This window comes from Delphinus delphis, chromosome 10, assembly GCF_949987515.2.
Source record: "Delphinus delphis chromosome 10, mDelDel1.2, whole genome shotgun sequence".
NCBI lineage: Eukaryota > Metazoa > Chordata > Mammalia > Artiodactyla > Delphinidae > Delphinus > Delphinus delphis.
Genome location: NC_082692.2, coordinates 52,592,675 through 52,607,908, shown reverse-complemented (window position 1 = coordinate 52,607,908; position 15,234 = coordinate 52,592,675). Strand labels below are relative to the sequence as shown.

The 15,234-nt window shown below is 41.1% G+C and overlaps 1 protein-coding gene across 3 annotated transcripts in view; it reads right to left on the bottom strand.

Annotated features, from left to right (window-relative positions):
* Positions 1–14,916, bottom strand: part of FBXL2 (F-box and leucine rich repeat protein 2) — a 78,582-nt gene extending 63,666 nt beyond the window's left edge. For all 3 annotated transcript variants that reach the window (XM_060022109.1, XM_060022110.1, XM_060022111.1), the window contains exon 1: positions 14,871–14,916. In XM_060022109.1, the coding sequence (XP_059878092.1) occupies positions 14,871–14,873 (3 nt within the window). In that variant the 5' untranslated portion in view covers positions 14,874–14,916. The remainder of the gene's footprint in view (positions 1–14,870) is intronic.
* Positions 14,917–15,234: the final 318 nt, after the last annotated feature.

The window sequence follows — 15,234 nt, the reverse complement described above, 5'->3', positions numbered from 1 at the left end:
GACGAGTCTCACCCACCAGGGGGCAGGCACCATACGTTAAGAAAGGCACAATCCCACAGCCTGCAGACCCAGCCTGCCCACAGCAGGCCAGACCCTACCCTGGGACCAGCTGGGCCCCAATCCTTCCCACTACCAGGCCAAAACAAGCTTCCCAACACCCTGGACCCCATACTCAACTGTGTCAGGAAACGCCCCCACCCCCCACCCCCACACACCAGTTATCTGACACCAGCTCTGTGATCCCTGGGCACTACAGCCAGACTCCAGGACCCAACTGTGACTGCTAGTAGTCCGGCATTAATCCCAAGACCTGGCTTCACCCATCAGTAGGTGGGCAACAGCCCCAAAGTTTTCTGGACCCTGATTCCACCCACCAGTGAGCCAGGACTAGCCCCAGGGCCCCCTGGGGTACAGCAGTCAGCTGCCTCGTGACTAGGCTCCACCAACCAGTAGCCAACAGCCTCCCAAAACACGGCCAAAGCATGGCCTGGCAACCAACCGGAGTAGGGGCCAACCAAGGCTACCAGACTGTCCACATAGTCAGCCTGCCACAACAGAAGGAAACATGCAGCCCTCATAGGGGGCACTGCTAGAACATACAGTTTGGCCATGATAGGGGACTGCACTGCTAGGGTGCATAGCACATCTCCTACAGAAGAATACTTCTCCAAGGTCAGGAAACATAATTAACCCACCAGATACATAAAAATACAAACAGCGGGGCTTCCCTGATGGCACAGTGGTTGAGAGTCCGCCTGCCGATGCAGGGGACCTGGGTTCGTGCCCCGGTCCGGGAAGATCCCACATGCCACAAAGCAGCTGGGCCCGTGAACCATGGCCGCTGAGCCTGCATGTCCGGAGCCTGTGCTCCTCAATGGGAGAGGCCACAACAGTGAGAGGTCTGTGTACCGCAAAAAAAAAAAAAAAAAAAAAAACCCCAGCAACTTAGGCAAAATGAGGTGACAGAAGAACATGTTCTAAATGAAGGAACAAGATAAAACCCTAGAATAAGAACTTAGTGAAGTGGAGACACGCAATCTACCCAAGAAAGAGTCCAGGGTAATGATCATAAAGATGATCAAAGAACTCAGGACAAGAATGGATGCACAGAGTAAGAAGTTAAAAGTTTTTAACAAAGAGAAAACATAAAAAACAAGAGAAAGATGAAGAACACAATAACTGAAATAAAAAATATACTAGAAGGAATCTACAGTAGACTAAATGATACAGAAAAATGGATCAGCAAGCTGAGAGATGGAGTAGTAGAAATCACTGCCACTAAACAGAAAAAAGGAAAAAGAACAAACAGAAATGAGGACAGTTTAAGAGCCCTTTGGGACAATATCAAGTGCACAAATATTCACATTATAGGGGTCCCAGAAGGAGAAGAGAGATAAATAGGAGCTGAGAACATATTTGAAGAATTAACAGGTGAAAACTTCCCTAACCTGGAAAAGGAAACGGTCATCCAAGTCCAGGAAGGGCAGAGAGTTCCATACAAGATTAATCCAAAGAGTAACACACCAAGACACACTGTAATTAAAACGACCAAAAAATTAAAGAGAGAATCTTAAAAGCAGCAAGGGAAAAGCAACAAATAACATCCAAGGGAACTCCCATAAGCCTATCAGCTGATTTTTCAGCAGAAACCCTGCAGGCCAGAAGGGAGTGGCATGATATATTTTAAATGATGAAAGGGAAGAACTTGCAACCTACAACCAAGAAATACTCTACCCAGCAAGCCTCTCGTTCAGATTTGATAGAAAGATCAAAAACTTTACAAACAAGCAAAAGCTAAAAGAGTTCAGCATCATCAAATCAGCTTTACAATAAATATTAAAGGAACTTCTCCTGGTGAAAAAAGAAAAGGCCACAATGAGAAACATGAAAATTATGAAATGAAAAAGCTCATCAGTAAAGGCCAACACACAGTAAAGGTAGGGAATCATCCACGCATAAAGTGAGTAGGAAGGTTAAAAGACGAAGGTAGTAAAATAACTATCAAAATCACCTAAGCAGTTAAGGGATACATGAAACAATTAGACAAAAGATATAATATAAAAACAGTAATCGTGAGGGGAGAAGAGTACAAAGACAGGGTTATTAAAACGCATTTGAAAGTAAGAGATCAGCAACTTAATCACATATATATAGATTGCTATATAAAAATCTCATGGTAACCACAAAACAAAAATCAAAAATAGATATACACACAAAAAAAGGAATTCAAATATAACACTAAAAATAGTCAAATCACAAGAGAAGAACAAAAGAAGAAGAAAAAGACAAAACAAACCCCAAACAACCAACAAAACGGCAACAAGAACATACATATCAATAATTACCTTAACTGTAAACAGACTATATGTTCCAATCAAAAGACACAGCGTGGCTCAATGGATACAAAAACAAGACCCATATATATGCTGCCTACAAGAGACTCACTTCAGATCTAAAGACACAAAAGACTGAAAGTGAGGGGATGGAAAAGGTATTCCATGCAAATGGAAATCAAAAAAAAGCCGGAATAGCAATACTTTTATCAGATAAAACATACTTTAAAATAAAGACTGTTACAAAGATCAAGGGATCAATCCAAGAAGAAGACAGAACAATTGTAAATATATATGCACCCGACACAGGAGCACCTCAATATATAAGGCAAATATTAACGGACATAAAAGGAGAAATCAACAGTAACATAATAGTAGAGGAATTTAACACCTCACTTACATCAATGAACAGATCATCTAGATAGAAAATCAATAAGGAAACACTGGCCTGAAGTGACACATTAGACGAGATGGACTTAACTGATACATAAAAAGCATTCCATCCAGAAGCAGCAGAATACACATTCTTTTCAAGTGCACATGGAACATTCTCCAGAATAGATCACATGTTAGGCTTCAAAACAAGCCTCAGTAAATTTAAGAAAACTGAAATAATATCAAGTATCTTTTCCAACCACAACGCTATGAGACTAGAAATCAACTACAAGGAAAAAAATGCAAAAAACACAAACACATGGAGGCTAAACAATATGCTACTAAACCACCAATGGATCATTAGAGAAATCAAAGAGGAAATCAAAAATACCTAGAGACAAATGAAAATGAAAACACGATGATCCAAAACCAATGGGATGCAGCAAAAACAGTTCTAAGAGGAGTTTACAGCAATACAAGTTTACCTCAGGAAACAAGAAAAATCTCAAACAACCTAAACTTACATCTAAAGGAACTAGAGAAAGAACAAACAAAACCCAAAGTTAGTAGAAGGAAAGAAATCATAAAGATCAGAGCAGAAATAAATGAAATAGAGACTAAAAAAATAGAAAAGATCAATGAAACTAAAGGTTGGTTCTTTGCAAAGATAAACAAAATCGATAAACCTTTAGCCAAATTTATCAAGAAAACCCAATGAAATCAGAGATGAAAAAGAAGTTACAAGTGACACCACAGAAATACAAAGGATCATAGACAACAGTGATCAAACAACTATATGCCAATAAAATGGACAGCTTAGAAGAAATGGACAAATTCTTAGAAATGTACAATCTCCCAAGATTGAACCAGGAAGAAATAGAAAATATGAACAGACCAATTACCAGTAATGGAATTGAATCAGTAATTTAAAAACTCCCAACAAAGAAAAGACCAGGACCAGATGGCTTCACAGGTGAATTCTACTAAACATTTACATAAGAGTTAACACCTATCCTTCTCAAACTATTCTCCCTCCCCAAAAAAAGAAACTGCAGAGGAAGGAACACTTCCAAATTCATTCTGTGAGGCCAGCATCACCCTGATACCAAAACCAAGGATATCACAAAAAAAGAAAATCACAGGCCAATATCACTGATGAACAAGATGCAAAAATCCTCAACACAATATTAGCAAACTGATCCCCACAATACATTAAAAGAATCATATGCCATAATCAAGTGGGATTTATCCCAGGGATGCAAGAATTTTTCAATATCTTCAAAATCAATGTGATACACCACGTTAACAGACTGAAGAATAAAAACCATATGATTATTTCAACAGATGCAGAAAAAGCTTTTGACAATATTCGACACTGATTTATGATAAAAACTCTCTAGAAAGTGGGCCTAGAGGAAACATACATCAACATACTAAAGGCCATATATGACAAACCCACAGCTAACATCATACTCAATGGTGAGAAGCTGAAAGCATTTAGGTGGGTTAATTACATGCCCACTCTCACCACTTTTATTCAACAGAGTACTGGAAGTCCTAGCCACAGCAATCAGATAAGAAAAAGAAATAAATCCAAATTTGGAAAGGAAGAAGTAAAACTGTCACTGTTTGCATGATACTAAGTGTAGAAAATCCTAAAGATGCCACCAGAAACTACTACAGCTTATTAATGAATCTGGTAAAGTTGCAGGATACAAAACTGATATACAGAAATCTGTTGCATTTCTATGCATTGACAACAAACTGTAAGATACGGAAACAGGGACTTCCCTGGTGGCGCAGTGGATAGGAATCCACCCGTCAGTGCACGGGACATGGGTTCAATCCCTGGTTCAGGAAGATCCCACATGCCGCAGAGCAACTAAGCCCATGCACCACAACTACTGAGCCTGCATGCTGCAACTACTGAAATCCGCATACCTAGAGCCTGTGCTCCGCAACAAGAGAAGCCACTGCAACAAGAAACCCACGCACTGCAACAAGGAGTAGCCCCCGCTCGCCACAACTAGAGAAAGTGCACGTGCAGCAATGAAGACCCAACACAGCCAAAAATAAATAAAATTAAATCTTATAAGAAAAAAAAAAGATAAGGAAACAATCTCATTTACCATCTCATTAAAAAGAATAAAATAATTACAAATAAACCTACCTAAGGAGATAAAAGACCTGTATTCAGAAAACTATAAGACATTAAGACTATAAAACTATAAGGTGAAGAAACTGAAGATGACACAAACAGATGAAAAGATATACCTTGTATTCTTGTATTGGAAAAATTAATATTGTTAAAGTGACCATACTACCCAAGGCAATCTATAGATTCAATGCAATCCCTATCAAAATATACCCAGGGCACTTTTCATAGAACTAGAACAAATAATCTCAAAATTTGTATGGAAACACAAAAGACCTCGAATAAATAAAACCATCTTGGGAAAGAAGAACAGAGCTGGAGGAATCATGCTCCCTGACTTCAGAGTATACTACAAAGCTAGAGTAATCAAAAAGTATGGTACTAGTAGAAAAACAGATACACAGATCAATGGAACAGAATAGACAGCCCAGAAGTAAACCCACACACTTATAGTTAATTAACTTATGACAAAGGAAGAAAGAATATACAATGGAGAAAAGACAGTCTCTTCAATAAATGGTGCTGGGAAAACTGGACAGCCACATGCAAGAGAATGAAACTGGATCCCTGTCTTATAGCATACACAAAAATTAACTTAGAATGGTTGACAGGCTTTCAATGTAAGATCTGAAAACATAACACTCCTAGAAAATAACAGGCTGTAAGCTCCTTGACATAAGTTATGGAGATGATTTTTTTGGACTTGACACCAAAAGAAAAGGCAACAAAAGCAAAAATAAACAAGTTGGACTACATCAAACTAAAAAGCTTCTGCTCAGCAAAGCAAACCATCAACAAAATGAAAATATAACCTACTGAATAATTTTACAAATCATATATTTGATAAGAAGTTAATATCCAACAAGAAATCCAATTAAAAGATGGAGAAAGGATCTAAGTAGATATCTTTCCAAAGACATACAGATGGCCAACAAGTACATGAATAGGTGCTCAACATCACTAATCATCAGGGAAAGACAAATCAAAACCACAATGAGATACCACCTCACACCTGTCAGAATGGCTATTACCAAAAAGACAACAAATAACAAGTATTAGTGAGAATGTGGAAAAAAGGGAACCCTTATGCACTGTTGGTAGGAATGTAAATTGATGCAGCCACTGTGGAAAACAGTATGGAGGTCCTCAACAAATTAAAAAACAGAACTACCATACGATCCAGGAATTCCACTTCAGGGTATTTTTCTGAAGAAAACAAAAACATTGTTTCAAAAGATATAGGCACTCCTATGTTCACTGAAGCATTATGTACAATAGCCAAGATATGGAAACAACTGAAATGTCTATCGATAAATGAATGGATAAAGAAAATATGGTAGATATATACAATGGAATATTATTCAACCATAAAAAAGAAGGAAAATTTTCACACTTGCAACAACATGGATGGACTTTGAGGGCATTATGCTAAGTGAAATAAGTCACACAATGAAAGACAAACACTTTGAAAGACAAATGATCTTATATGTGTAATCATAAAAAAAAAATGAGCTCATATATATACAGATTTATGGTTCCAGAGGTGGGGAATGGGAGGGTGGGCAAAATGGATGAAGGCGGTCAAAAGGTACAAACTTCCAGTTATAACATGAATAAGTCATAGGGATGTAATATACAGCATGGTAACTATAGTGGTTAATACTGTATGGCATATTTGAAAGTGCTAGAAGAGTAAATCTTAAAAATTCTCCTCACAAGAAAAAAAATTCTCTAACTATGTATGGTGACAGATGTTAACTAGACTTATTGTGGTGATCACTGTACAATATATACAAATATCAAATCATTCTGTTGTACAGCTTAAACTAGTATGTTATATGTCAATTACACCTCAATTTTTTTAAAGCAATTTACCTCCATAAAGGGCAGTTCCTCCTTCAATTAGGTTGCTGGGGGGTGGGGGCGCGGGGGTGGGTATTGAATCCTTTTAATCTTTAGTTGACCTGGGTTTCAGATTTGTTGTAGCATTAGTCAGATTCAGTTCAAGAATGGTTTAAAATTTTTTTAGGGTGACATCAGAAGCTCACCTTCAAGAGAAGTTGGGATCTGAGCACTAGATCTCTTTGAGCTGTACAACCAGGCTGCTAGTGAGCACTCTCTGTTTTACATTCTGGCTACCAGCTGGGGAGTACTTTGCTCTGCAGAGGCACCCTCTACTGTCCATTCCTTAAGGAGCTCTCTCTCTGCCCTGTTACTCTAACTCCACCGTCTGAAAGCCTTTTGCCTTGTCCTGATTGAAAACCTGGATAGCCATAGAGGGACATTTCTTAGCTCTCCCCTGGGCCCCATCCATTGTGGCCCTGCCTTACATTTGGCGAAAGCCCCTACCGCCTCAGAGAGGTTTCTGCTACTCTCCTGCCCTGCCCCAAGCCTTCAGAAGGCTCCGCCCACCACAAGGATGTTCTCAGCTCTCTTCCCTTGGCCCCAGCCTCCAGCACAGGTCTACATCCATGTACTCAGTGAAGGCCCATGGGAAAGAGAGGTAGGTGCAGCCTAGCTCTGCAGCTGGGGCTCCTCAGGGTTCCAAATGTCACTCCAGCCCCCATGCAGTAAAAGTTTGGCTGATTTCTCCAAGCTGTCTATAGCAGAGTCTTCTTCCTCCTGCTGTCCCCACCATGGATGAAAGTTACCTATGTGTCTCCTTTTTTCTGGGAAGGGCACATTACATCCTGGATTTTAATTCATTTAGATTTCTTTGTGTCCTCAGCTCTCTAGAGGGTTTTTAAAGAACTGTGATCTTCTAGCTTCTCTATCTTTTCCCACTGTTAGGGTAGAAACAGCAATGTCTAATTTTTGCAACTTTCCAAGTCCTAACAGAAAGTGGAAGTCTTTATTATCCGTTCTGATAGAAGAAAAACAGACTTGGAGCAGATAAATGACTTGCTCAAGGTTTAGCATTAAAAACAAACAAGCAACAACCAAAAAAAAAAAAAAAAAACCCAGAAAAACTACAGTATAAACTTGTATCTCCTGACTCCAAGTCTAGGGTTCTTTGTACTGCACAACAGGTAGCAAGGGCTATTTGACTCTGGGGAAGGCATTTAACCTCTCAGTATTTCTAATTTGTAAAATGAAAGGACTGTACTAGAGAAACTCAAAAGTCTCTTCCAAATCTAATTATTTCAAGATTCAATTAAGTTTGTGTTTTTAAAATATCCCACTGTTTCTGAAAACATAACTGTGTGGCTTTAGGTGCCTTTCAATTTTAGATGTCTAATAAGGGTCACAAATTTATCAAGTCCAAAACCAACTCCTTTCTTCATTCCTACTCTAAATTTACTCCTCCCATAGTCTTCATCTCAGCAAATGACAACCTGTTCCTATTGCTCAGGCTCAAATCACTGAACCATCCTTGACTTCCTTTTCTTTTCTATTCCACAGCCAATCCTATGGATGACTGCACCATAATAATGTCCTCTCTGGTCTCCTCTGTTCTTGTCCTTTCTCCCCTCCCTCCTACCCCACATGTATTTTCCACATAGCAGACAGAATGGTCCTTTTATAAAATATAAGTCATATTCTGTCATTCTTCTTAAACTTTACGAATCATTTCCCCTTCCCTCACAGGAAAAGGCAAACTCCTTTAAATGGCTTATAAGTCCTAGGTGATCTGGTTTCACTGACTACCTTGGTCTTCCCTCTTGCCACGTCTTACTCCACTCCAGCCTCACTGTTTTCCTTGCTGTTTCTCCAACACACCAGGCAGTGCCCCAGGACCCTTACACTTGTGTCCTTTCCTGAAATGGTCTTTCTCTAGGCATTCCCATGACATATCCTCTGCTCAGATGTCACCTTATCAGAGAGGCCTTCCCTTCCACCTACATAAAAAGCAAGTCCTCCCACTTCTCATCCACTCACCCATCCTGCAAAACTTCCTTTCTCTTACTCAGCTTTCTTTTTCTCCAAAGCACTCTTCACCACCTTATCTGTATGTTTATTATCTGTCTTCCCACTGCTAGAACATAAACTCCATGAGGGCAGAGGCTTCCCTGTTTCATTCACTACTGGATACCCACTACCTAAAACAGTGACTGGCATATAGTGGGACAAACATTTGCTGGCTAGAAAACCATGAGACAGAAAATTTAATAGAAAGACACAATTACACGGGCAGCACTGAGAACTGGAAAAGCTGGGTTTGAACCATGAGTGTGACCCCACAAAAGCTTTCCCAATGACTGCCCTGTTCTGCTTCCCCAGACCCCTCTGCTCCAACCACCCCAGTGCTGGAAGTGGCAGCGGCTGAGGTAGACACTACACAGGGTAGAGGTGAGACACAAAATGAGGCAGGGAAGGCAGAAGTAAAAGTGTAGCCCAACCTATGGCTGCCCATATCTGAGCTTTGGTGGGCTGTACTGTTATTAAAAAAAAAAAAAAAACCCCAAGTAAATTCTTCAGGATGTCATTACACAACATCATAATAGAGAGTCTGTCATAAAAGAAAAAGAGCTTGCTGGCTCAGCTGACAAGACACCAAGACTCTTATTCTTGGGGTAGTATGTTCATGCCAGGCACTGGGTACAATCTTTAGTTTGGGAAGAAGCCATGGTGCAATGGTTAAGACATCAGACTTTGGAGACAGACTAGTTGAGTTCAAATCCTGGCTCTGCCACTCACCAACTATGTGACCTTGGGCAAACTGCCTAATCAACTAGGCCTGTTAAGTGGGTACAATGATGTTAATCTCATAGCGATGTTAGAAGGGTTAAATGAGATAAACGTGAAGTGATCAGCCTAAAACTGGGCACAGTGGAACGGTTCCATGAAAGCGAGTTATTGTTATAATTACTAAAAATTATGTGTCCCCACCCCAGTGCAGCCAAAAGCGAGACCAAATTTTGACAAGTAGAAAAATTAATACATAGAGAAACGTCTTGTAATGTCTATTAACACAGATCTCATTATATAATCCCTCTTAACTATACCATGTGATGGCAAAGAGACCAAAACTGCCTGTAAAATAAAATATATTTTATTGTGCTTCTCAACTCCTCTGAGAAGTCCTAACCACAGGCAAATACAGAAAGGAAAGGCCAAAATAGGGAGAAAATCCAAATAAAATGAATTAAAATGGGAAAACTGTATGATACGTTATTTTATTATTTCCAAAAAATAAATCTGCCTTACAAGCTAAAGTGGTAAGCAATAACAAAAACCTGATGACAAGAGGTATCCCAACATATATTTTAATCCATACGAATTAAAGTTTAAACAGTTATTTGATGTCTTTTTATAAAGTTTTAGCATATACAACTAAAATAAATGTGAAATTTTTTATTAGGAAAAATCTCAGAAAATAAAATTTTACTTTTAAAAATAGTTTCATCACCCAATTCTAAATGGCTTTACATTAAAAGCTGGTCTTATAAATCATACCAATGCTTTCTTAGGTCAGTCTCCCGAGGCAATAGAAATAAAAACAAAAATAAACAAATGGGACCTAATAAACTTACAAGCTTTTACACAGCAAAGGAAACCATAAGAAAAAAAAAAGAAAGAAAGAAAAGAAAAGACAACCTACGGAATGGGAGAAAATATTCGCAAATGATGAGACCAACAAGGGCTTAATCTCCAAAATATACAAACGGCTCATACAACTCAACAACAAAAAAACAAACAACGCAATCGAAAAATGGGCAGAAGGGGACTTCCCTGGCAGTCCAGTGGTTGAGACTTCACCTTCTAATGCAGGGAGTACGGGTTTGATCCCTGGTCAGGGAGCTACAATTCCCACATGCCTCGTGGGCAAAAAAACAAAACATAAAACAGAAGCAATATTGTAGCAAATTCAATAAAGACTTTAAAAAATGGTCCACATCAAAAAAATCTTTTTTAAAAAAAGACAAATGGGCAGAAAACCTTAATACAGGGGTCCCCAACCCCCGGGCCGCGGACAACTACAGGTCCGTGGCCTGTTAGGAACGGGGCCACACAGCAGGTGGTGAGCAGCGGGCAAGTGAGCGAAGCTTCATATGCCGCTAACCATCACTCGCATTACCGCCTGAACCATCATATCCCACTGCACCCCCCACCCCAGTGGAAAAACTGTCTTCCATGAAACCGGTCCCTGGTGCCAAAAAGGTTGGGGACCACTGCCTTAATAGACATTCCTCCAAAGAAGACATACAGATGGCCAGTAGGCACATGGAAAGATGCTCAACATCACTAATCATTAGAGAAATGCAAATCAAAACTACAGTGAGGTACCACCTGACACCGCTCAGAATGGCCATCATTAAAAAGTCTACAAATAACACGTGCTAGAGAGGGTGTGGAGAAAAGGGAACCCTCCTACACTGTCGGTGGGAATGTAAGTTGGTGCAGCCATTGTGGAAAATAGTATGGAGGTTCCTCAGAAAACTAAAAATCGAATTACCATATGATCCAGCAATCCCACTCCTGGGCATATACCCAGAGAAAACTATAATTCAAAAAGATACATGCACCCCTATGTTCATAGCAGCACTACTCACAATAGCCAAGACATGGAAACAACCTAAATGTCCACTGACGGATGAATGGATAAAGAAGATGTGGTACATATACACAATGGAATACTACTTACTCAGCATAAACAACAATGAAATAGGGCTTCCCTGGTGGTGCAGTGGTTGAGAGTCCACCTGCCGATGCAGGGGACACGGGTTCATGCCCCGGTCTGGGAAGATCCCACATGTCACAGAGCGGCTGGGCCCATGAGCCATGGCCGCTGAGCCTGCGCATCCGGAGCCTGTGCTCCGCAACGGGAGAGGCCGCGACAGTGAGAGGCCCGCGTACCGCAAAAAAAAAAAAAAAAAAAAAGAATGAAATAATGCCATTTGCAGCAACATGGATACAACCAAAGATTATCATGCTAAATGAAGTCAGAAAGAGAAAGACAAATACCATATGATATCATTTATATGTGGAATCTACAACATGACACAAGTGAACCTATCTATAAAACAGAAACAGACTCACAGACATAGAGAACAGACTTGTGGCTGCCAGCGGGGAGGGGGTTAGGGGAGGGATGGAGTGGGAGTTTGGGGTTAGCAGATGCAAACTATTATATATAGAATGGATAAACAACAAGGTCCTACTGTATAGCACAGGGAACTATATCCAATCTCCTGGGATAAATCATAATAGAAAAGAATATTTAAAAAAAAGAATGTTTGTATGTGTATAACTGAGTCACTCTGCTGTACAGCAGAGATTGGCACCACATTGCAAATCAACTACATGTCAATAAAATTTAAAAAAAAAAAAAGCTGGTCTTTGTGATTCACAAAAGCAGGTGCCAATTCCTGAGCACAAACTGAAATGACAGGAGAAACTTTAAATGCTATTACAGCCATGAGTATGAACCCTAATCCAATAATCTGTCTTCACTGATGCCTCTTCATCTCATCTGTGTGAAAGAGGAGAGGAGAGACTCTGTTCTACAGCGTCCAGTCCAGTGCCAAGAACAACAAAATACAAGTAAGTGTTTGTATACATAAGTGCTCAAAACATTAAAATCCAAGTAAGAGAGAAAACTAATTTCATAACATATAAATAGCATATACATTGAGGAACATATAACGATACACTATACATTATAATCCAAAACCATAAGCAGGTTCTTTTTTTTTTAATTAATTAATTTACTTATTTATGGCTGCATTGAGTCTTTGTTGCTGCACACAGGCTTTCTCTAGTTGTGTCGAGCGGTGGCTACTCTTCGTTGTGGAGCACGGGCTCTAGGAACACGGGCTTCAGTAGTTGTGGTAACGCAGGCTCAGTAGCTGTGGCACACGGGCTTAGTTGCTTGTGGGATCTTCCCGGACCAGGGCTCGAACCCGTGTCCCCTTCACTAGCAGGTAGATTCTTAACCACTGCGCCACCAGGGAAGTCCCATAAGCAGGTTCTGAGACAAGACGTCTGGTTTTGAAATCTGGCTGGGTGACTGGGGCAAGTTACTTTACCTCTCTGTGCCTCAATTTCCTCACCTCTCAAATGGGGAAAGGTATTCTCCTCATAAGGTGGTTGTGATGGTTAATTAAGACACGTAAGGTGCTTATAAAAATGTCTCACATAAAATGCACACAATAAATGTCAGCTCTCATTATTATTTAAAGGCAATAGAAACAAGTGGCTTAATTGAAGAAACTTTCATTGAGAAATAGCTAAGCAGAGTTCCAAAATTCATGTGCAAAGCCATAAATATCAAATGCTAAAGCTGTATGTTTAGATTCAAGCATTTAATGAAGGGTTATGTTATGATCTCGAATACAGTTTGGGGGACTACAGAAGCAGCCTCCTCATCCCCACTGCTATACCAGCCATTCCCCTTTTCCCCTGGAGCCCAGACATCACCTTACACCCAATTAAATCCCTTCCATGAATTAAATTCTTAATGCTTAAAGATATACAAAAAGCAAAGCATTTCTAAGTTTAGCAAAGCAACCACTAGTACATAAGTACAATAAAATGCTTTTATTTTAGAGTAAATAAAACTCTAAAATTTACAATAGTGAATCAAGGTGGACTGTGGGTCAGGATGCAAGGGGTAGACAAAGGAGAAGAAAAGGAAAATGGACAACAGGAGGAATATGAGACTTCAGAGAGAAAGCTGTGAATATGTAACTCCTGAATATTCTTTTTCTCCTTCCTATAATCATAAGGGCTTTTCACACAGATAACATGTAAAAGCAAGGCACTGCAACATTTAAAACAGATTTTTGTAAAATTCATTTCCTGAAACTCTTGCTGGCTCCATTAATTTTCACTTAAAGCAATTCAGAATTTGAAAGAAACATACACAAAATAAAGAAGGCACTGCTGTTAATTTGTGGGTGATTTTTTTTCCTGCTATCAACAGGCCACACACCTGGCGGTTGTTTTTCCAGAGTCAATGAGACACAGTTCATCCACATTCCCTTACTACCTTAATTATTAAGAAAACACAGAGCTAGCCAGGATTCCAATGGGCAGTTTCTCTCTCCAGAAGGCTGACTGCCACTTGGGGAGCACCCTGCATCCTCAGCTTATTAGCTCTTCCACTAACCCCTGCAGATAAGGAGCAAATCTACACGGAATTACGAACAGTTACAGAAACTGTTTCTCGAACTAGGCATTTTCTTATTCCCCACCCCCACTCCCTCTCAAATATTCTATACCAAAGGTGTGTCCCCAAGCAGAGAATCCAGCCCCTCTCTTCTTTCACACCCTTTGGAGGCTTCTGGAGAATTCACACATCTGGTTGGCAATTCCCTGAATCCTGCCTATTCAAGCCAATATCTGAGCTGAGTCTTCAGGTTAGGTTTTTAAAAAACGTGCTTAATGGGGACCAGGTGGGAATGTCCATTCACTCTCAAGTTTATTGAATAAAGGTAATGATTTAAGACGTTTACCACGCACTAATTATGAATTGAATCCCTGAGTAAGGGTGCTGCATGCACGAAAAAACTCCAGCTTAATGTCCCATTTTTAAAAAGGAGGGAGGAATCTCCCAAATTACACATTTAAATTTCCACATGCTAAAAACCCTGTCAGAATGAATTTCAAAGAAATACCTATTTGTATATTACTAACATAACTGCATAGAAACAAGACAGGAAGCACGTAGACTACAATATAGCGTTGGTATGAATATATATGGCATATGATACTCATACATATCCTTTTTTATTTTTTTCTAACCACACCCTCTCTGAGTGGCTTCCTAGGCTCGCCGGGGCCAAACAGCGTCACGCTGTCCGGCGACCGGCCGGTTGGGGGTCCCAGCCAGGCACTCAAAGGTGAGAACGCGGCCCTGGGCAGCGGGCGGGCGCTCCGGCTCTCCAAGGGGTCCCCCTCCCGCGGGTCCGCCCAGTCCTGCCCTGCCCGGGAGCCCCGCAGGCCGCAGCCCGGCCTCTCTGCGACCCCGGCGCCGCCCGCCCCAGCCCAGAATGCGGCCGCCCTGCGACGCAGCCCGGGCGGGGAAGGGCCAGGCGGCCGGGCTGCGAGGACCCCAAACTCACCATGGCCGAAGAGCCACAGGCGCGCCCACAGCCCAGAGTCACACGGCGCCGGCAACGCCCGTTGTCCTGGTGACGCCAACTGGGCGCCCCGCCCCGTCCCCTAGGTGGGCTCAGAGGCGGCCATTGGCTGCCGGACAGCACATGACGCGCAGGGGCGGTGCCCTTTGGACCGCCCCCCGCCCCCCACGATTCGGCTCTTGGGCGGGGCCTCTTTGGCTTTCCGCCTTTGCATCTGTCCCTCATCACCCTGATCACCTTGACATCCTTCACCTGACAGATGACCCGGACCTGATGGGAAAGGCCTTTATGGACTTACCTTATTTAAGAAACCTTATTTAAGTTACCTTGATTACACAGGTAACAC